This window comes from Macrobrachium rosenbergii, chromosome 3, assembly GCF_040412425.1.
Source record: "Macrobrachium rosenbergii isolate ZJJX-2024 chromosome 3, ASM4041242v1, whole genome shotgun sequence".
Taxonomy (NCBI): domain Eukaryota; kingdom Metazoa; phylum Arthropoda; class Malacostraca; order Decapoda; family Palaemonidae; genus Macrobrachium; species Macrobrachium rosenbergii.
In genome coordinates, this window is record NC_089743.1 from 18,806,678 (window position 1) to 18,830,951 (window position 24,274).

General features: G+C 36.9%; 1 protein-coding gene across 1 annotated transcript; it reads right to left on the reverse strand.

Annotated features, from left to right (window-relative positions):
• Positions 1–14,898: 14,898 nt before the first annotated feature.
• On the reverse strand, positions 14,899–15,432 carry LOC136850671 (uncharacterized). Its single transcript, XM_067124456.1, has one exon. It carries the CDS (start codon positions 15,430–15,432, stop codon positions 14,899–14,901), a length of 534 nt encoding a protein of 177 aa, XP_066980557.1.
• Between the last annotated feature and the right edge of the window lie 8,842 nt (positions 15,433–24,274).

Sequence of the window (24,274 nt, forward strand, 5' to 3'; positions counted from 1 at the left end):
TCTCTCTCTCTCTCCAAGTTGAGATAGTTTCTTATAACAATATAATTCTCAAACGTTTCTTTCATAAAATAATTTCTCTCTCTCTCTCTCTCTCTCTCTCTCTTCATGTTGAGATAGTTTCTTATACCAATATAAATAAGTCTCAAACGTTTCTTTCATAAAATCTTATTTCTCTCTCTCTCTCTCTCCTATGTTGAGATAGTTTCTTATACCAATATAAATAAGTCTCAAACGTTTCTTTCATAAAATCATATTTCTCTCTCTCTCCACGTTGAGATAGTTTCTTATATCAATATAAATAAGTCTCAAACGTTTCTTTCATAAAATCATATTTCTCTCTCTCTCTCTCTCTCTCTCTCCCCATGTTGAGATAGTTTCTTATACCAATATAAATAAGTCTCAAACATTTCTTTCATAAAATCATATTTCTCTCTCTCTCTCTCTCTCTCTCTCTCTCTCTCTCTCTCTCTCTCTCTCTCTCTCTCTCTCTCTCTTGAGATAGTTTCTTATACCAATATAAATAAGTCTCAAACGTTTCTTTCATAAAATCATATTTCTCTCTCTCTCTCTCTCCATGTTGAGATAGTTTCTTACACCAATATAAATAATTCTCAAACGTTTCTTTCATAAAACCATATCTCTCTTTCTCTCTCTCTCTCTCTCTCTCTCTCTCTCTCTCCCCATGTTGAGATAGTTTCTTATACCAATATAAAATAAGTCTCAAACGCTTCTTTTATAAAATCATATTTCTCTCTCTCTCTCTCTCTCGCTTTCCATGTTGAGATAGTTTCTTATACCAATATAAATAATTCTCAAACGTTTCTGTCATAAAATCATATTTCTCTCTCTCTCTCTCTCTTCATCACAACGTTTACACTTCTCACATGTCTATCTCTGTGAGCCACAACAGCAAACCCATCATACTGAACTACTGCGATGAAACTTTAAGCATAAAAATTTTCATCAGATCATGTGAGAAAATCTGAAATTCTATACAAAGACTACCTCGAATGACGAAATCTTGTTACACCTATGCAAATTTTTCTGCACCAGCAGAAGAATCATAGTTAAGGTCCCTTTACGTTTAAAATTCATCAGTAGTTTCGACAAAAACCTGTTTCAAGTATAGCAAATTTTATTATTATTACTGACAGAAATGAATGAATCATGGTATTTAGGCTACAAAGCGAAGAACTGGGGCACTTTCAGCAACTCGGTGCTCAAGACTGAAATAGAGAGTGCTGGAATTGTCGGGTAGCAAGATAAAGAGATCCAGTCCAGAAAAGAGATGAGATGAAGTTCAGGGACCAAATCGGGAGAAAATCTCACAGTTATCCTAAGACGTACAAGTTAGAGAGGTTGGATTGAAAGATGGAAGAAAGGAAGCGGCAACGGAATTAACTAAAAACCTACAAAGTGGTTGCACCTCCGGCACGAAAGGACACTACAAAAACCATTTAGTAATTTTTACAGTGTACCAGCAAAACTTCGGAGGAATATTATTTTCATTATCACTTTACTCTTCTTAGGTATTGTCCTTCTCGGGAAATAGGTTTTGAGTAACTTCAACAATTTTGATAAAGAGCTTCAATTTTAGATACCTGACAAAATACGGGAGCTAGATTAACTAAGTGCTACTGGTCACTACAAATTGTACCCAGTCCCTTCCAAGCCCACCACACTCTCGCCAACAAAATAAATGAATAAATAAATAGCCGTTTCCCAGGCATGCTGTTACAGACGACCTCAAAGATATGGGTGGCACAGGGCAAAGTTTGCGTAAAGGCTTTGTGGGACTGGGTAAGACAGCAAAGAGGAGATGCCTACTCTCATTGCTAGAGTATGGAGGCTCCTTGTGGACGAAGTACCACCGTTGTTCTTAACAACCTTCATTATAATTATACCGGGCAAATGTTCACAGAAAACTACCCTGATACTTTTATAATCGTTATCAGGCGATACATGCCCCGCCTGAACATACCAAGATTTATAGACAAAGCGAGAAGTAGGCTGTATCTAAATTATTAGAAAACTAGGAAATCGATGCTTGTGATTCAAGTAACGGGGCTCAGTTTCGTTGTTTCTCAAAGCACTTTTTCCGCCATTCAAACTGTTTATGCTCTTTCGCATTTAGCTTTCATTATTATGATGCCCAAATTATCTTACCGTAATGAAGATCAGAGGCTGCTACCCATACCTGTGTAGTATTTGTTCTCGGTCGTTTCTCAAAAGTACACTTACTCTCATATTTTCTTCTTTTGCTGCTTGCTGATCGAGTTTCTCATTACCGCAATTATTATAATTATATTTTCGTTAGTATTACTAGCCTGCTAATTATATATCACCTTGTCTATCTCACAAAATGATATGCAATGACGTTAGCCCAACCCTTGTTCCACATATATTATTATTTTTATTAACATAACTATAACAGCCAAAGTTTAAATGCAGCTCCTTAATCTTTCGCTGAGTGACCTTCTTGTACTGGATTATACCTGCACACTGTTGTTGTACATGAACGTTGGATGAACTAAAGTATGTTATTCCTATTAACATTTCACTTATCTTTTTTACTTTCAGTATAATAACTTGGTATTGAAATATTACTATTCTGCAGTCGGAGAATTACATCTACATTATTGTCTTTTTGTTGTGAAATACAAACATTGGTTATTTCACAACAGAGCTAGGAGTTCAGTCTACTGATTTACATCTTCACCTATATTCCAGGACAATTTTTGGCATCTATTTATTTACTTAACGTTCTTGTTAACTTTTTATTTTTGATTTACAGTCTATAACATTTACTTTATCCAAGCATAGAATAGTTCTTTTTGATTTTGAAGAGCTTAAGCAGGCTTTCCATGATGTTCTTAATAGTGTTATTGGGTAAAATAAGTCCTAATAAAAATATAAGTATATATATATATATATATATATATATATATATATATATATATATATATATATATATATTACTTTATCATATTAAGATAATTATTTCATAAGGCTGAATAGGCCAGCTGACCAAGCTGGCAAAGGTTCCGATTTTCTAGACGGAACCTTTACCAGCTTCGTCAGCTGGCATATTCAGCCTTAAGAAATATTAATATTAATATGATAAGAAATTTTTTGACCAAAACTAAAATAATAGTGAAAATGCTGAAATGCTAGTTTGTCGTTCATGCAACTTCGGAGTTTGTTAAATCTATTACAAATTCCTTGAGTAGTCCTGGAACGCAGTTGAGACTGGAATAATGTTCGCTGTTCTTGATTGCTGAATATCCACAATAGGCCAGTTCCTGCAATTTCTCTGAAGTTCGAACAGAGTTAGCTTTTCGTTGCGCTTTCCAACTTCCGTGCAGAGAAAATGGAGGCATTAGGAGCATGAGAAGCAGTAAAAAAATAAAATAAATAAAATGTAAATCTTTTTTTGGATTCGAGGTACACTCAATTTATCTACTGGTCTATAAAGATAGTTTTAATTTGCAAAAGACTATAAAGATTACTATCCAATTCACTTTTTGTGCATAGAATCGAAATCAATACATCTCGACCACCACCATAGCTGATTGCTAAGTGAGCAACACTCACGATAATTTTGTCACTTATACAAATGCGACTTTTTGTAATCACAAGTATCATGCTGCAAATACCCATTCATGCTAACTAGTTTCCCTTGGGTATAACTTACCTCCAAAGGGAATTATAACTAGTAAAATGCATCTGCCCAGGCCTGAATTTGAACCTTTGCCATTTGTACTGTATTGTATACCATTCGGCTATCAAGAGATATCTAGGTTGATTTCAACTCAAGTGTATGGGAAAGTCTCGAATTCATGTCCTGAGCTTAGAATTGAAATCAACTTATCTCCAGCATTCATGGCTAACTGGTAAGGTTGTTACATTGGTAAATTCAGATAAGTTCGTTAGTTGTACACACGGGACTTTTTAATAATCACAGATATGAAGCCACAAACACTCCTTAATATCAAATTTATTTTACCTTGACAACTACCTACCCCGAAAGGAAATTATAACTGATCAGTGCATCTGCCCCAGCCAGGATTCAAACTTGTAACTTTGGGATTCGATATACAGGTACGCAAATAACTTATCCATTCGGCTATCAAGAGCTATTCAAGTTTATTTCAACTCTGCTGTACATGTTTCTGTTCAATTCATGCTCTATGCTCAGAATCGAAATAAACCATTTTAACTACAATTTCAGATGGCTAATTTGTAACATTGGCTAATTAAGATAATTTTGTCTCTTATACACGTCACTTTTTGATTATCACAAATTTTAAGCCAAAAATATTCCATACTATCGAATTCCCTGTACCTTGGGAATAACTTACACCCAAAGGGAATAACAGCCGATAAATGCAGCTGACTTACGCATTTGGCTAAGTTTATATCGACTCTGCTGTGCTCCTATCGAATTTAGGTTCTGTGCATAGAATCAAACCAACCCATGTCCACCACCACAAATAATTGCCAAGTTCATAAAATTGTGTAATTATCATAGTTTCGTCACTTACACTTACGTGACTATTTTTTGTATAATAACAAATATTAAACCATATTTACAGTTTCAGATCAGATGAACTTTAGTTTGAGTATAACTCTGATCCAAAATTAACTACTATAGGTAATAAATGCATCGGCCGTGGTCAGAATTCGAACCTGTGCCTTTTGGATTAGATACAGAGGTAGACAGTTAACTTATCCATTTGGCTGAGTACAGATTTAAGTTGATTTTAACTCTGTTGTGCATATTCCTTTTGATTTAAGTTCCGTCGAAATCAACCCATCTTCTCAATGGTAGCTGAATAAAAAAATTTGTAGCAATTGGCTAATTATGATAACTGAGTCACTCATAATAAGCCATAAACAGCACTTAATATCAAATCCAATTTACCTTGGCAATAACTTGAACCCGAAGGGAAATATAATTGATAAGTGCATCTGACTCAACCGGATTGCGAACTTGTGACTTTTGAATTAGATGCACATGCAGACAGTTCGGCTTTCAATAGATTTTAAATTAATTTTGAGACTGTACATATTATTATCGGATTCATGTTCTGTACTTGGAATCAAAACAAGCTCATCTCAACTATTATAGCAGAATGCTAAGTTTGCAACGCTTGGCAATTATGATATTTTCTCACTTACAAAAACATGATTAGAATCATAAATATTAAGTTAAAAATACCACAACATCAAAGTCACCTTACAAACGTATCAGTCAGCTAACATTTTGGGGGTTCAGTTATAATTCCCTTTGGTTGTAAATTACTCCCATCGTAAAGGGCATTCGATATTAAAGGCTATTTATGGCTTAATATTTGCGATTACTAAAATAGCCACGTGAGTATAAGTGACAAAACTACCAATAATGAGCCATGTGTTGCAATCTTAACGATATGCTGTGATGGCTGATTTGGGTCGATTTCGATTACAGTACAGAACTTGAATTCGACATGAATATGTACAGCAGAGTGGAGGCCACTTTACATCTCTCCTGATAGCCGAATGGATAAGTCAACTGTGTACCTTTGTATTTCATCCAAAAGGAACAGGCATGAATGCCAGCTGGAGCAGAAGCGCTTACAAATACTAATTGCCTCAGGCAGTAAGTTATTCCCAAGGTAGAGGTATTCGATATTAAGGAGTATTTTTAGCTTTACATGCATGCATACATACACATGCAAACATATACGAGTGTATATATATATATATATATATATATATATATATATATATATATATATATATATATATATATAGAGAGAGAGAGAGAGAGAGAGAGAGAGAGAGAGAGAGAGAGAGAGAGAGAATGTATACACACACACACACACACACACACACACATACATATATATATATATATATATATATATATATATATATAATATGGGCAGTTTAATCTAAAGATTAAACTACTGACATTATCACGATTATAAAGCAGTAAATTAACTCAGAGTAATTATATATATATATATATATATATATATATATATATATATATATATATATATATATATATATATATATATATATATATATATATATATATATATATTACTCTGAGTTAATTTACTTTTTATAGTCGTGATAATGTTAGTAGTTTAATCTTTAGATTAAACTGCCCAAGCATAATAAACTTACTTTCGACAACTTTCCTGAAAATTATATAAGGTAAAATGTAGACCACCGTCAGAGGAAATCTTGCCTTGGTATCTTCCATGATCTCGACTTCAAGAGGAAACTCGATTAAAGGCTTAAGTAGCTCTGCTCAAAGAACATGAGCGTTTGTAGATGCTAACTGGCCACATTCCATAGTTCTTTCATATTTTTTCTTTTACTATTAAAGTGTGAAACGGTTTCCTGGCATTACTACTGACTCCGATATTCATAATTTTTTGTATGAAATTATTCATACTTGTTTCTCTCGCTTTCCTTCATTTATTATTTTATTATGTTTGTTTCAGTTTCATTTCCATTATATAGGCATCTCCTCAGTCGATGCTGATGTCTGTTTTGGGCCATATGAATAATTGCTTATTTTAATTAAAATAATGATAAAAAAAACTCTACAAGTTTTGGCTCCAAGAATCCTCCCTTCGGAATTTTCTACAAAATGCAAGATGACGTTCACCTGCCCAAGTATCAGTTTCATGCAGTATCAAAATTTCAGCTCTGTGCCTCAAGACATATCAAGTGATGAAAGAAACATCTCTTTGGACCACAGCCTACCTGAAGATTTAATGCCTCTGCACTTCCGACTGAATGTAGTACATGTCGCCACAGTAAATGCGAGATTAGCAGAGGTAGAAACTGATGTACGAAAAAAGTTTTCGGTAAAAGGAAAAATGAAATCAAGCCAAAAACTTTAGGGGTGGAAGGAATGGAAAAGCAAGATTTAGTCAGAATGTTAAACACTGTAACTTGAAAATAATTATGAATAGCTAATACAAGGTTGATTTTTAACCACGTTGTACATAAAGGTTCTGAACGGTTACAATTAATATTATCATTGGCAGTGGTGTTCACCATAACGTCGTGTGGGAAAACGAAACCCATTGGTTTTGTTGAGTCTTCTTTATAATTGTCTTTTTAACGCTGCATGGTCTTGAACTTTCGGGATGCAATAATTCCATCCCGAAAATGTCGTGCCGAATCGTGTTCTGGAGACAACGACTTCACTTAAATAAGAACCAAAACACTTCCCCCGCTTTCCACATCCGTATAGCCTAATGGCCCTGGGTCAAACTGATAGTCCGACTCCACACGACCGTTAAATAAGGTCGGTCTGTAAAGGATATACTTTTGTTTCTTGTACTGAAGGACATGGCCGCTTAATACAGCTTCATCGTCGTCATTCTTTTTATTTATGACGTCTAATTTAGAATAAGACTTTTTCAAAGAAGAGGGTGAGAATGCTTTCCAAGAACCTTTCACTAGTCTCACAATTTAAATTTGGAGAATGGACAGGAATAGTGGCAATAATGAATCTTGGCGTTCTTCAGACCGACTGTTTTTACATAAGGTAGACTTGACCGCAGATTGTAAGAACAGCAACGATTCAAAAACGAAGTAATTTGTGGTGATGCTGATCATTTTATGACTTACGGTACATGTTTTAGAGCTACTACCTAAAATATCGCTCCTTTATTTATTTTCTTGGTTTGGAAAAAGACTTACTTCTGAATACCTATAATTGTAATGACCGGTTTTGTAAAATGTTTTATATATATATATATATATATATATATATATATATATATATATATATATATATATATATATATATATATATATATATATATAATATACATATATACATATGCACATTATTTATACATATACATTTATATATCGATGTATTCCACAATAGAAACGAAGGAGAAGCCACACAAGAAGAAAGGAAAAACAGATCTTGATCTGTCCCAACAGATTCTCCCTCAGTCAGGCCTCTTCCCGAAACTTTATTAACTAATTAATTTAGGGAAAATACATACCGGATTTATATTTCACTGGAATATTTTCATTAAATAAAATAAAAACAAATTAATATCATAAATGGTGTTTACAGCTATTACAAGATAACATACAATACACAACTGTTCAGCAAACAGAAAAGTAACAATCTAATACGGATAAATAGGTAATTGTGGGCATACCTAAAGTCAATATATTAAATACTTGGTCCCGATTGTTCATTAAATGAAAAATAATAGTAAGGTAATACTTATACAGACATAACTATTCTTCTCATGAATAGGATATAAGCTAGAAGTAAAACATATCTTAGAGAGAGAGAGAGAGAGAGAGAGAGAGAGAGAGAGAGAGTCACTCCAACAGTAAGCTCATTTTTTTCAAAACACGTACACACACGCACCAATAATCGGGTCATAATCACATTAGTGGTCTTTTATTTTTTCCAGCGACAACCAACTGAGGTCAAAAGGCAACGTGACTCTAATAATCAAAGGTTCATGACAAACGGAACTTCTGCAACCCGGCTTTTATCTGCATGCAGCTTCCTGCTCTTTCATTTTAACTGCCAGATAATTTAAAGTTATTTTTTTGTATAGGAGACTTTTGTAAGTACTATTGGTGTGTAAAACATTCCTTATTTATATTTTTCACTAATAATAAACAAAAATTCTGTAAGCCGGCTTTCAGGAATAAATATGGCACAGATGTACCCCTGGCTTCATTCTCCTTTCGAGTATGGCAGAAAGCTCTACCGAAACGTCAAGGAATAAATGCACTTTGGACAGCTGCTGGATGATTTAACTGCTGCCTCGAAGAAGCTGATTCGAGAGATTGAGAAACTACAATACAAACTAAACGGCATCCAGAAGGCCATACTGTTCAATGAAACAATCATATATAATTTGAGAAAATGCGTAAGATTCTGTTTATGTCTTCTCAACACGAACGGCTACATCTTTCCAGCTGCAACCTGCTTCATTAATATACGATTTCAAGAGGAATTTGGGTCGGTCCGTTACAGTTAGCATGGTCTTCGTTTTCCTAGTCAGAATTTCAAGCCAGTTTGCTTCGCACCTTTATGCTGTCCCTGAACCCAGAAATCCGGACGACTGTGGCCATAAATATTACATGAAATCGGCGGACATACATGATTTTCTAGAAAGTAAGTAACAGGGAAAAAAACCGAAGGAATGTTGATAAAACAAATAATACCTAAGTAAAATAGACAATGTTGATAAAACGGATATCGATGAACAGAGAGAGAGAGAGAGAGAGAGAGAGAGAGAGAGAGAGAGAGAGAGAGAGAGAGAGAGAGAGAGAGAGAGAGAGAGAGAGAGTAAAAATTAATTCAATACGAGCAAGCAAACGAGCAGTATGAAAGCTACAGCGTGTACGCGTGAAAAACTGGGAAGACAAGGCATGCTGGTAAATAATAAGAAAAAATGAATATCAGGTAAAAAAAAAAAAAAAGGGGGGGGGGGTTAAAATCTAAAGGGTCACAAAGAAGCAAGATAATGTAGCATAAGAACGAGTGATTCATATTATGCACCAAAGAATCACCTGACACATTGTACCAGATACCACCCAAGGTGGTTACGTTCACCAAGGGCCTGTATTTTATTCTAAAGCAATTTGGAAGCAATTTCAAAACATATGAATTAAAAGATTCAAGTGGTGCGTTACAAAAACTTCAAAAGCAATAGAACTAAGTTCACTTAATTTTGTGCTTTTATTGAATTTACATGAATTAGTGTACGTCATTTACATAATTAATATTGTGCCGCAGATATGAATACGGACCCGTTCACATAGATTGAATGCTGGTGATAAGAACTGCTGGCCGTATCATCAACAGCTAAAACGGACTAGTAACAATACCTTTAATAAAATCGTACCGATGCGGTCAACAGCACAGAACCCTTGGATGATTGGATCTAGCTCTTGTTGGTCCGTTTCACCGACAATTATATTAGTGTTACCAAACCGAGTCCATTCAATTCTGAACATGGTGTCGTATGTAATTTTTGATATCTCATCAGTCCGTTGGGCATACTTGGGACAGTAATTGGCAATGAGTAGCTTGAATGTGACAGCGTTAACATCACAGGACTGCAGGTTACTAATTAGGGTGGCCAGACGTCCTGCTTTAGGAAGGACAGTCCTGTTTTTGAGCATTCTGTCCTGTCCTGCTTCACCTTAAGAAGGACCCGAATTTGTCCTACTTTTTGGGTCTGTCTAAAAAAATATATATTAATACTAAAAATATAAATCAATACAAATACTTATACTAAAACAGTGAGAACTGATGGTCAAAATAACCACTGATTTTTTTTTCCATTAGGCCAATAATTTTATATAGTGGCTGTTGGCACAGGAACACTAGGCATGGAGCCGCAGTGTACTTGTATAAAGGCCAGTTTACACTGACTTTTGCGGCGCCACATAACTTATGAATAAAATTTAATATTAATTAATTTCAGTTCTTTATTCATACACTATTTGACATTTAAACACTCGTCAAATTATATATACAGTATATATATATATATATATATATATATATATATATATATATATATATATATATATATATATATATATATATATTATATTTACATACATACATATACGTTATGCAACATTTTATATTTCAACTCCTCAATAATCATGTTTAATTTAGGTTAAAAATTGGTGTTGAAAAAAATTAAAAACAAAAATTGTCCTTCTTTTTGGGATTTTGGAAATGGCCACCCTATTACCAACGACCAGCGTGTTCAAATAACGACAGTTTTTAACTAGCGGCGTTTGAAGTCGTTCTAGGCAACAATTTGTTGTTGGTTCTTAACAGGACTAACATCTTACTAACGATTGGGCTATACAAAATAAAATAAGAAATTTACGCCCATAACATTACTACTACTAATAATCCCGCTTTTAATAACAATAACAAAGTGATTATAGTTATTATAATTAAAATTTATGATGAATGTGGATATTCTTAACATTAATCTTAATAATCTGGGCAAAGGCACTGTCGGGAATTACCTCGACAGACGTCACTGTATATTCGTTGTGCAGATAGACTGCACAATCAACCCACGAACTACGAAAGTGACTTGGCCCCCATGCAAGGATAAACGAGTCATGTATCAGGTTTTTTCAGTTTATTTACAAAAAACAAACCATCTCAACCATCACCATTACATAACAATCACACAAACCTTCTAAAAACCCACTAACGAACTTACAATCTCCGTACCTGCAACACGAAACACGTGGGCTACACAATTGCCCCCAACCTCAAAAGAAATCACCAGAATTTAACCACAACTAAAATAACGCCACCGCAGTAGCCTAAACAAACGCCTAAACAGTTACTCTTACCCAACCATTCTCACTACAATTACATAAGGGCACTCACAGTTGCTAATTTTACACAAACCTTCAGCAGCCCAACCCACATGTCCTTCCCGAACGGGATCCATCGTACGACAAGGGCGCGGTTATCACGCGACAGTCTCACTTCCCTGTCCACCCGGTTGGTAATTGGGTCAATTTATTTTTACGTACTTGGGCTTATGGATTTCAGACCTACAACAAACTATTCAAACAAGTAATAAAACGAAGCATGACGTTGCATACTGCGGCCCGTACGTGCATTTCAGCAAAATGTGCAAGTCGTGTTTATGACGTGCCTTGTCCAGTAAGTTCCTGCCATTCTGTCAGCCTCGTAGAATCGGCGGGCGTTTGAAGCGAAAAAATCCCGTGCACTGAATTTTTTCGCGACAGACACTGAAAGATAAAACTGAGCTGCTGCTGCTGCTGCTGCTGCTAATAATAATAATAATAATAATAATAATAATAATAATAATAATAACGGCTGCGGTGATAATTAACTAGATAACAGCATAGGATGATGCTGAAATGATAATGACAGAAAAAATTAAAGATTGGTGATTACATTCACATGACCATGTGTACAAAAATTAATGTAATTTATTTTTATGTAATATAGTTTTCTCACATAGTCCTGTGTGTTGGTTTTTTTGAATAACTATTTCAGGGTAAAATGTCTACGCTTTTTATTCCGTCTTTTTAAGTTAATTTTCATAATGACCTTATCTGTTGTTGGGTAGTCTTAAGGACCAAGACAAGCAATGATTCTCGGGAACTAATCTTCGTTTTGGTTTCCGAGCTAACGTGTGAGACGGTGGAGAAAGGTCGTCAGTGAATTCTGCTACTTCGAATTAACTGTGGCTTCAGGTGCGGTATATTGACCTGAAGGGTTCACTCATACAATCCGTTTTGACACCGAGTACAGGGCTGCAATGAAGAGCGTTTAACTGACGTTCTGAAGGGAAGACGGTTAAATTACTAGTGGAACCTTTGGGCGTTTGTGCATTGATTTGGAAATGGCTCTTCACTAAATACCGACTCACTCTCTCTTTCTCTCCCCACTCTTGACTCATATCAGTTCCTCGCTGGACGAGTTGGTAGAGTTTTTCGGCTAGCACTTTGCTAGGCCCGAGTTCAAGTCTTTGGCCGGCCAATGAAGAATTAGAGGAATTTATTTCTGGTGATAGAAATTCATTTCTCGGTATAATGTGGTTCGGATTCCATAATAAGCTGTAGGTCCCGTTGCTAGGTAACCAATTGGTTCTTAGCCACGTAAAATAATTCTAATCCTTCGGGCCAGCCCTGGGAGAGCTGTTAATCAGCTCAGTGGTCTGGTTAAACTAGGATATACTTAACTTTTTTTTATTCTTACATCATGCACAAAGCGAATAATCGATTGAAAAATCTTCACTTCAGCAATTCAAGTTTCGCCCTTAATCTAAAGTAAGGCCACGAGTGTCTTTTAGTTGAGGTTTAAGAAGTTCTGACGTGACCTAAAAACAACAATAAAGTAACTCTGTAAGGATAAGTTACCTAAAAATTTATTTCGTGCATTATGCATCGTAACAGTTTTGTTACCGTGTTTTTGTACACCCACCAAAGAAACCGATGTCGCCTCGCCAGACTTGGCTGGAGAGAGAATGCCCTTTTTTTGCCCTGAAAGATGTCTTGCGTTCCAACTACCAGGACGTAGGTAAATGGCTGTTTAGGACAATATTGATATGAATAGCCAGTTTCATCAATATTTATGGGTTTTTCTTATAAATATGATACGAAATTAAAATAAAACTAGGTCATGAAATTTCTTGGTGATTACTTTCAAAACAATATGCGATTACATTTATTAAAAGAATAAAAGGGCTCTCTCTCTCTCTCTCTCTCTCTCTCTCTCTCTCTCTCTCTCTCTCTCTCTCTCTCTCTCTCTCTCTCTCCCCCTTAAGTGTGCACCCTTTCCAAATCAGCAGTCCCTCAGAATTGGAAAATAGGAAAAAAAATATTAAAGAAATGTTAAGAAACAAAATCGATGTGATGTGTATTGATAATTTTTTTTTTTTCATTCACAAAGGTAGCGTTATTGCTATTTTAATCAGCTCAGTGGTCTGGTAAAACTAAGGTATACTTAACTATTTTCATTTTGAGAAAAAAAAAAAGTAATATGCATATAAAGCAATATATATTTGTCTTAATTATTCATATTCATCCTCGCACCCGTTAGGCACCTTCTAGACGAACGGGCAAGTGTCTGGGGGAAAACATGGTTACTATATCTGATAGTCAACAAAATGACGTCAGTAGCGAAGAAATAAAAATATCCCTGTCACACAACTTCTGTTGAAGTGTTACCAGAATTTTTACGAGTATTTCCTGGCTTCTGGCGTTATTTTGTTCGTCTGAAAGGTCCCCTAGGAATCGGCCTTACATCCCATAGAGGAGCGAGCACCCCTGATTAAGAACACCTGAGATTAATCATACTATTGTTGATAACTATGTCTCGAGTGGTGGCTATTTGGGACGGTTCGGCCATCTGCTATTATGGTTCTGTTCTCCGTTCAGTTTGCAAGGTTATATTTGACGCAGCATATTTCGACGGTTTTTACTCTCAATTTAGGGAAATTGATATCCATAATCACCATAACTTTTGCCAATGACGATTTTGGAAAAATACCCTTCCCCCTCGAGGCTCGAACCCTTAAACATCAGAATACCAGTTAGTGATCTTATCGGTCCAGCCATCAAATCTCATAAAAGTGTTGCATTATCGGGGTCGTGGTGCTGCTACTCTCAGTGTTTACACAACACCAGTGACCAGAGCCATACTAGACTTTATCTAATTAGTTCACCCACGTACGGCTCGGGTGTTGTGCAAAACCCTGAGTATAGGTGCAGTAGCACTCCACGAGCTCGAGGAAGACTTCGAGGACGACCTTTAGGACGACATCGAGGACGAGCTCGAGGACGACTTCGAGGATGGGCTCGAGTACGATTTCGACGTCGTCGACCTCGAACGACCTCGAGGTCGACTTCGAGGAAGACCTCGAGGTCGACTTCGAGGACGTCCTCGAGGTCGAGCTCGAGGATGACTTCGATTATGAGCTCGAGAACGACATCAAGGACGACCTCGAGGTTGACTTCGAGGACGACCTCGAGGTCGATTTTGAGGACGACATCGAGGACGAGCTCGAGGACGACTTCGATTATGAGCTCGAGGACGACTTCGATTATGAGCTCGAGGACGAGCTCGATGACGACTTCGATTATGACGCTCGTCTTCGATGACGACCTCGAGGACGTCTTCGAGACTTGGAGCACGACCTCGAGGTCGACGTCGAGGACGACTTCGAGGTCGACCTCAAGGTCGACTTCAAGGACGACGTCGAGGACGACCTCGACCTCGAGGTCGTCTTCGAGGACGACCTCGAGGTCGACTTCGAAGACGACCTCGTGGTCGTTCTCGAGGACGACCTCCCACTCCTAGCTCTCTCCTGAATATTTCTAGCATCGTATCTTGTGCCGATGCGTCGCCAGGCGTGCATTGCTCTGGACTATCGATGCAAAGTAAGTTTCATCACTGAAGATTACATTTTTCCAGTCATCGATATCGTAAACAACATGTTGCTTAGCAAAGCCCAGACGAGTGTCACGATGCCATTCCTTTAACTCCTCTTTGACCGCCGGAACATGGCACCTGATCCCATGCTCCCTCAGTCGCTGTCTGGTTGTCTGTGGAGTGCATGAGACATGGAATTCTTGCGTGATAGTTACTGAGGTTTTCAGGGGGTCGTCTATGGATGCCGCAATGATTTGTTCGTCTTGTTGTCGTGTTGTTATGCGTGGGCGTCTTCTCTTAGGTCTATTTGCCAATGTTCCCTCTTCCCGCCATCTTGATATCCACCTTTGGACTGTGCGAGTTGACACTCCAACGCTCACGGCAATATCTCGTGTTGGAACACCACGCTCCCACTCACCAATGATCCGACCTCTTTGAGTTATATGCTCAACAGAGTTGTCGTTGTTTGCCGCCGCCATCTCTACAAAAAAATGCCATATGTATGTATTATATAGACTAAAGAAGACAACAATATGGTGGAGATTGCCGTAATATAGATAATCGTGTTTACCAGCTAATAAAGTTACACAGAGGCTGCAAATCCCCAGCCGTCAAAACTACTCACCTACTGGCTTTTGGGATACGCATCGTCCATGGCTGTGTCGCAAACTCCCTCGTCGGAAAACCGGGTCCCCCCACTTTCCCTCAAAACTATTCAGAACGTAAACGATGATATAAATAATGCTAAAATGATACATATCTATGTTTTCATGGCGAATTGGAATAATTGATATTAACTGTTATCAATAAGGGTATTAATATCGCCACTTCAAATATGTTGATAAGCGAATCTCGTCAAGCCCTACATTAACATCACCCCATTGCCCATCACCTTTAACCTCCTTATCATATCCTCCTACCCCCCCCACCCCACGTGCTCGGTGCTTAAAAGAGACAATTAATATCGAAATAAAATACGATTACATTTCTTAAAAGAATAAAATTTCTCTCTCTCTCTCTCTCTCTCTCTCTCTCTCTCTCTCTCTCTCTCTCTCCCCTGAAAAATATTTCAGTCTTTATTGCAATTTTTTGTCTGAATTTGGTAATTTCCCTCCTCCTCCTCTCATTCGAACCATCGTAACTATGCATTGGTAGTTGTAACTTCAACTACCGTTCAGAGCAAGAAGGACATGATCTCTCCCAGCAAGGTTTGGCGAGGCGACATCGGTTTCTTTGGTGGGTGTACATTCGGCGACTGCTAGGCTGCTACAGTTTGGATTGTATCGGTTAGTTTATGTCTAGCCCCTTTTGCAGATGGTATTGTTTTTCGCTGGTGGGTTAATAGATTTGGTGTTATTGAGACATGTTTATATTCATATTTTTTGAGAATATTTGACTTTGTAGGTCTGTCTGGAAGCAGGTCCTTTTCCTCTTTATGTACCGTAGCTGTGGTAGACTTACCTGGATGCAGTGACGACCGTCATTAGATGTTGCTTTATCCTCCATTGGTAATTAACGGTATTTGTGTATTACCCATAGACTTTGAATGCTATAGTTTCCAAATGAAAGTTGCTGCTGTTCGATTATTTAATTCAAAGTTTTCGTGTTAATAAGGCAAGGGATGGATTTACAGGTTATCAAGCAGAGTCAGTAGCTCGATGAACAGAAAGGTGATTTGAAACTTCAGAGGAACTAAGGTATTTCAGATTTTTGTTCATACTGAATTATTATTTATTAAAATACTGGATGAGTTTTCGTATTTTATTCAACCTCCATGTTTCACCACCTAAAATGCACAATAGGATGTATTTGCGATGGCTACTGATCTGCCATGCAGGTAATTTATAAACTATGAAAGTGGGGAAAAAAAAGCTCGAGATTAATCATGGTGGAAAAAAAAAGTCAGAGAGCCAAGATATCTGATGACAATTTTTCAATCGTCAAGGCGGGTTTCCCATCCTTATGCAGAAAGAACGCGATGTGAGTTGCCAACATACTAGTGTCATGATCTGCAGCAGGACTAATTCGTCCCGAGACCTCATAACAACATATATAAAACAGCTGCATTTTGATTCCCGGTGACACACGTTAAATTTCCTTGCAATCGTATTCTTAATCTCACAAAGCTTACATCGTTTCTGATCAATGTCAGCTGTATCTGTTACATCGTCCGTGATAAAGTACGCCAGCTGCAGGCATTCATTGGTGGCTCTTTGACATGAATATGCTTTCTAAGGTAATCATATGCACTGGCCCTTTCAGATTGTAAATGCAGATGTCCGTTGAGAGGTCTGCTTCAGTCCAAACTGGCAGAGTGGCGTGAAATGCGCACAAAGAGAACAGCCTCTAATATTTCCGACGAATACGCATAGATGCAATCCAAAGAAAAATTAAAACAGCGGTCCCTGCCACATTTATACTTGAATGAATGAATTATGGATGATTCCCCTGAGCAGCAAACTTTCAACATTAGCCATTTTATACACATCCACAGTGGGCTCATCACAGGTGTGTTAAACAGTACACATACTCCACCTTTCATCTCTCCCTCTCGCCCCCTACCTCTCTTTTGCCGCTGACTTGCTCGCTTCCTGGATTTTAAGGCATTCCGTTTTTTATACCTCCCTCGTCCATACTCTCCAGAATTTTGCACCTTATAAACCTACCAATGGTCTTTCATTCATTTTACATTTTCCGGATCCCACTTCCAACTTTTTACTTACGCCAGCATTTTTACAATTTCTCATGTGTCTACATTTATTTCTCACCCGTTCTACTTTTTCTTTTCACTACATATACTAAGCAAACAGTTCATTTCAGCAGCTTTAAGCCCTTTTGCTTTCATTTCCATTCAACAAGCATAATTTATTTCTATAAGGGAGAGTTGGCTCAGCTATACCTACATCTTTGGCTTCTAGAGACACTCCAAATCTTCCAAAATTTTAGAAAATACTGTCCTTCCTCCCTCGCTTCACCTCTTCTGCGACCTACCATCTCTCCTCCTACCATCATCCATTACATCTACTTCTAGATATCTATAAAAATCAACCACATCCTTTTGTCCACTATTCCTATTAGCATTTATTTCCCCCATCTTTCTTGTTTTCATTTCTCTTTGTTGAAACATTCGATTTACTGCTCTTGCAAGAATTTCCAAACTCTTTCACTGGTTTCTGCAGTTTTTCATTATTTCCCATCTACACAGTACTGCATTGCCTATAAATATCAGGCATTTCTTATCCCATACTTTGCACCTAAAATAAATGTAATGTCTTTGACTTATTGCTTTACAAAATTTTAATGACTGTGAATAAGCAAGATGAAATGGCCTGTCCTTGTCCCAGACTCTCTTTCACATTACACGAATCAACTTTCATTGATATATATTCTAATAAGTTAGTTAAGTATACCTTAGTTTAACCAGTCCACTGAGCTGATTAACAACTCTCCTAGGGCTGGCCTGAAGGATTAGACTTATTTTACGTGGCTAAGGACCAATTGGTTACATAGCAACGGGACCTACAGCTTATTGTGGAATCCGAACCACATTAGAGCGAGAAATGAATTTCTATCACCAGAAATAAATTCCTCCTCTAATTCTTCATTGGCCGGCCGGAGACTCGAGCTCGGGCCTAGCAGAGTGCTAGCCGAGAACTCTACCGACTCGTCCAACGAGGAACTATATATATATATATATATATATATATATATATATATATATATATATATATATATATATATATATATATATATATATATATATATATATATATACTAGTAAGTGCTTCACTTTCATCACTTTTCATCACACAGTAAATCACCTTTGCCTTAACTCCTCAACAATGTGCTCATTGCATCTCAATCAGTTCGGTCAAAAATTTGAATATTCAAGGTCTAGTTATGCCGCAGAAAGACATTTCCCTTTACTCTCAAACTTCTCACAACAGTTTCGTAAACAGGGTTAGAGTCAAACAAACCCTCCCGAGTCTAAACCCATTTTGCGCTTCCACAATTAATCTTGCCATCTTTCCTACTTCCGCATTCAAAATCCTACACAACATGGTAATGTTGCCCTCGTTAACTTCTTACTGTTACTAGTTCTTCATTGGAAGGGGTGGGCAGAGCTCTCGGCCAGCACGCTGTTGCCCCAGCGTTCGACTCTCCGAGCGGCCAATGAAGAATTAGAGGAATTTATTTCTGGCGATAGAAATTAATTTCTCGTCATAATGTGGTTCGGATTCCACAATAAGCTGTAGGTCCCGTTGCTAGGTAACCAGTTGGTTCTTAGCCACGTAAAATAAATCTAATCCTTCGGGCCAGCCTAGGAGAGTTGTTAATCAGCTCAGTGGTCTGGTTAAACTAAGATATACTTAACATTTTAACTTACTGTTTACTACTAAAGGAATAATTATTTCTCTCACCCATTCCTTTGGGAATTTATCTTTATCTATACATACATAACTCGCCCTTGTCATCTAATCAATCAAAATTTATAGTGCGTCAAGTAACATGCAACTGGCTTGTAACTGGCTTTCAATTTTTGATTCTCCTGATTACCCTCCTTGTATCTTGAACACACTTCATATTCTTATGTATATTTGGAAAGGAAAACTGGTGAAGAAAAAGAGTTCATTAGGTTATGTGTTCATAAAGAGTAGAAGAAGAGCAAATTGGTGGATGACAAAATGAGAAGATGAGGAGGTGGTATATCTGACCAATATCAGAAGGAAGCTACAATTCAAGTATATAGACATTTTAACTGACATGTAATTGGGTCAAATGAGCCTGATAAGAAGGGAAGGCCGTTGATGAAAAATAGACTGACTTTTATGCATTAAATAAAAAAAGGAGTAATAGGATTAAACAATATTTCAGGATGGATTCGCTGAGTCTTTGGTGTGTGTTTGTCAGTATAGGAAGACAGGAAAAGAAATAAAAGCAGAAAGTGGAACGATGAACTAAGAGGTGAAATAAAAAATGATAATCATTAGTGGTGCAATAACATAACAGGGGAGAATTTCGTGTACTGATGTTTAAGAGGATGGATTGCCTAGTCAGAAGGTAATGAGGCAAAAAAATTAAACTGGAAGGGTTACTGTGAGCAAATACTTCCGGAAGCAGAAGTTATTTTACGTGGATGTTAATATGCAAATGGGTCTTGGAATAAAAAATGCAAATGGAGAGATGTAGGCCAGAATTGATAGAGTTAGCATTTTGAAGATTTGTTAAATGTGGTGGAGAGAAGATAGGCAAGAATAATTAATATTATATACATTATATATATTATATATATATATATATATATATATATATATATATATATATATATATATATATATATATATATATATATATATATATATATATATATATATAGAGAGAGAGAGAGAGAGAGAGAGAGAGAGAGAGAGAGAGAGAGAGAGAGAGAGAGAGAGCATACAATGACACTTTGGGTGATTTAATTCAGATGCGACTGATGAAGACATCGTTGAACGTAATGCAAACTAGCTAAAATTTTTAAAAAATCAAATAGCATGAACTGTGATGGGAAACTAAAAATCTCCAAAAATTTTGCCCGAATAAAGAGAAGATGAAATCAGACGGAATTACTATAAGAAAGTAGAATAAAAAACAAAGTGCAATATAGAAACTAAGAGTAACTGATGAATTAGACTGACAATGAACAAGACACCCAAAAGCACTAAATCAGAATGCCAAATAAATAATGCCACTAAAATATGCAATTACATAAACTATGGAGCTATTAAAAATGGTGCTAAAAATAGAAAAAAAACAGTATTTCAAAATGAAATCTAAGTAATAACAACTCATGGAAAGATTACAGAAATCTAAAGAACCAAAACACCTCTGGCAAAAAAAATTAAAACTAACTGTTAATCAAGTGCACTAATTAAGAGAGAACATCATAACCTTTGTGAATTATGAAATGAACACTTATTTTCCCTTTCTCAAACTATTGCATTCCCCCTTCCCACCTCTCTCTCTCTCTCTCTCTCTCTCTCTCTCCCTCTCTTCTCTCTCTCTCTTCTCTCTCTCTCTCTTTCCTTTACCTATCCCTTTTTTCTTTCGTCTTTCCGTCTTTAACCCTTACACAAGGTCCCATTGTGTAATAATTACTTTCCCTCTGAAACCCCTGCCTTCTCTAAACAGATATCCTCTCACCCTGTCTCTTCCACTTCTGTCCAACTCTATCATCTCATATTCTTCATCGTCATCTTTTCTCTTTACAATCTCTTCCCTTTTCTTCTCTTCTAACTCTCACTCTCCTTCCTTGACCCTACTTTTCCCTTTACTCTTGTCCTGTCCCTCACCCCAACCTCTCTGTAACGTTCCCCTCACTTCTTCTTCATCTACCTCTTCATTATCTTCCCGAAGTCTTTACCATTTATCTCTCTCTCTCTCTCTCTCTTGCTATATCTTCTTGACTTCCTCTCTCTTCTCAACCTTTCCGTGCCTCGTGGCCCTAATACTCTGCTAATTTCTTACTTTGCTTCTTATTATTCCCTTGGCCATGGAAACCTCTTTCCCTCCACTCTTACCAATTCCCTTCCTTCCTCCTTCCTTTTCCGTTTCATTTCCCCTTTCCCTGCACCTAATCCTCTTCATCCCCACCTCCCTTGACCCTTCTTTCTTTAACCGAGTTTCCTCTCCGCTTCCTCTCTTGCTGCTCTCTTTTTCCCTTGCCTTTACCTCTTCTCCCCTCTCCCTCATCCTTTCCTTCCCCTAGGCTTTCAAAACAGGAGCAGTCGACTGGGTGTTGATATAATTTTTCAGTGTATTTTGCGAAGCAAGGGACACAGATTAGCACAGACTTTTTTTTTTTTTACAAGGATTCCAGCGGAAATCAGAGGTATGTTTCGACTGAATGACCTTCATTTCTCTGGGGAATGCATTCCTATGAGAGTTTGACCTCGATTATGTGGCATATAAGATCTCTGATCTGAACGAAATTGAAATGGAAAGAGAAAATAACCGAAACCAGCACAAATTTAATGTGACAAATTCACGAGAAGAGTACAAACTAATTCGATTGATAAGAATTATATAGTAATGTTTACAATTTATAAGAAACAGGCAAATTTAATGAGATCGGTAAAATTTTTATCTAACACGTATGCATTTAATCTGGTGGGATAATATTTAACCAGGCGTGAAAAAATTTGCACAAATGAGCACGAATGATACAACTGAAAAGTAATTTGTAGAAATGGAGGCAGATCTGAAAGTGGAGCTAAAGTTTTCCGGCATACTCATAATTTAGCTCTAAAAACTCCACCAAGTCTGAGGGTTTCATTATCATGGCCTGGCGACCTATGATTCGTTGCCAGGGCACAATGATGAAACCTTCAATTTATAACATTTTTGTATAACCCTTTCTCAGAAATACGCAGATATCCAGCTTAACAAGGATTTTCCTTGCAGGGTAAACTTCCAACAGACGCTTTATACACGAGAAAACATAGCTAAAACATGAAATTAACATGCAAAATAACACTGATATACAGCGTGTGATATCTGAAACTAAAAATTTCATCCACAGAAACAATATTCTAATGAATTAATAAGCTTCTGTCAAAATCACGCCCTTTAAAAAGTAGCTTTATATCATTCCTGGCCTATCTCCCTACATTCACATACACAATAAGACCCAATAAAAACACAACATGTTTACATAATGCAACAGTTAGGACTAATAATTACATGTAGTCAGCTTCATAAATCCACAATGAACTGAATAGTGAAATTTGCTGCAATAGTGAAAGAGCCCACAACAACATTCTACACTGAGGTTACATTCAATAAATTATCCCTCTCTGCAGTGCAAATCGACAACTGAATGAAGCCAGGAATTTTTGGCCTTTAGGATAGCATGAAAATAAATCCTATGCTTAACCGGTTAACCTACAATTACCGTAGTTTACTACAACCCCAACTATAAAAATAATCAGAACAGGAGAGATGAGCACAAATTCTATTCTATTATAATAAATACTTTTCAGGATTGAAAAGGAACAGCTTTAAACTACGGCATGGTACCTACCATTCATTATATACCAGGATGAATTAACATGGTCAACGAGAAATGATTCTACTGTGGAGCAATCAATAGCCCCAGAGAAGGTCACACTGTAATACCAAAATGACAAATAAGACCCTTTCTTATAATTACTTTGAAGGACTATCAATTAAATGAATAGTAAACAATGGCAGATGCACTATACAGAAAATTATGTTCTGGCGATGGTCGATGCCCATCTAGTGACAATAATTTTAGTAAACAATGGCAGATGCACTGTACAGAAAATTATGTTCTTGCGATGGTCGATGCCCATCTAGTGACAATAAATCTATCACTAAGAGTAGGGGAAGCAGTCAGAGACGAGGCTACTGCAAGGGCATGGGTCAATCATTTCAGCGGCATCCTGAAGTGCGTAAACGATCAAAACCCCTAAAACTAAGTAGATAACCTTCTCACGGATAACATCCAGTTTCATTATGCCACATGGATCACACTACGCGATATCAAAGGTACTATAGCCACTTACAGTATATGATAATAAATCCCCAGGCAGTGATGGTCTCAGGCAAAATCGTTCAAATCTTGCGTGCCAAACATTGACATATTAGATGCCCATTTGGTATGTATGATTTAAAGCCTATTAATTCTTTAATCAAATTGAGAAACAATCCTTGCCTTACAGCAGACACTACAACAATTTGTTTTTCCATGAAGGCTGCGTCTCTTATTCTTGTATACGTTTTACTTTCAATTATTTGTCAAAAGGTACGATCATTCATGCTCAAGAATAAGTCTTCTATGAACATTTGAAAATATCTAAATGAAAGACTTGACAGAAATACCCTGTTAATAATACATAAATGGTAGGATGGTGCAGCAGTACTTATTAAGCAAAAAAAAAATTAAAAATGTTTATCAATAAAATGTACAAACAATTCTAAAAAAATGACTGAATTATAATACCTTACTATAACTAATGTAAGGATCTTGACCCTCCAATATGGTTGTCAGTTGGCCAATTGGCCTTTGAATAACCCATGGTGGCTGATCCTAACTTGGATCCTCGATTGTCCATTATCTTTTTTTTATTTTCCGTCCGTACGAAAGTATATCTTACCTAATATCGTAGCTAATGTTCGTCCCTGCTGGTAGGGTAGAGTTCAGAGAAGAGGTCCATACCAGGCCACAGAGATACCAGTTCAACATTTAATCGCACTTACAAGCCATCCTTTGGAAATGGTTCATACTGGCAAAAGTCGGCCTAATATAAACCAACCAAC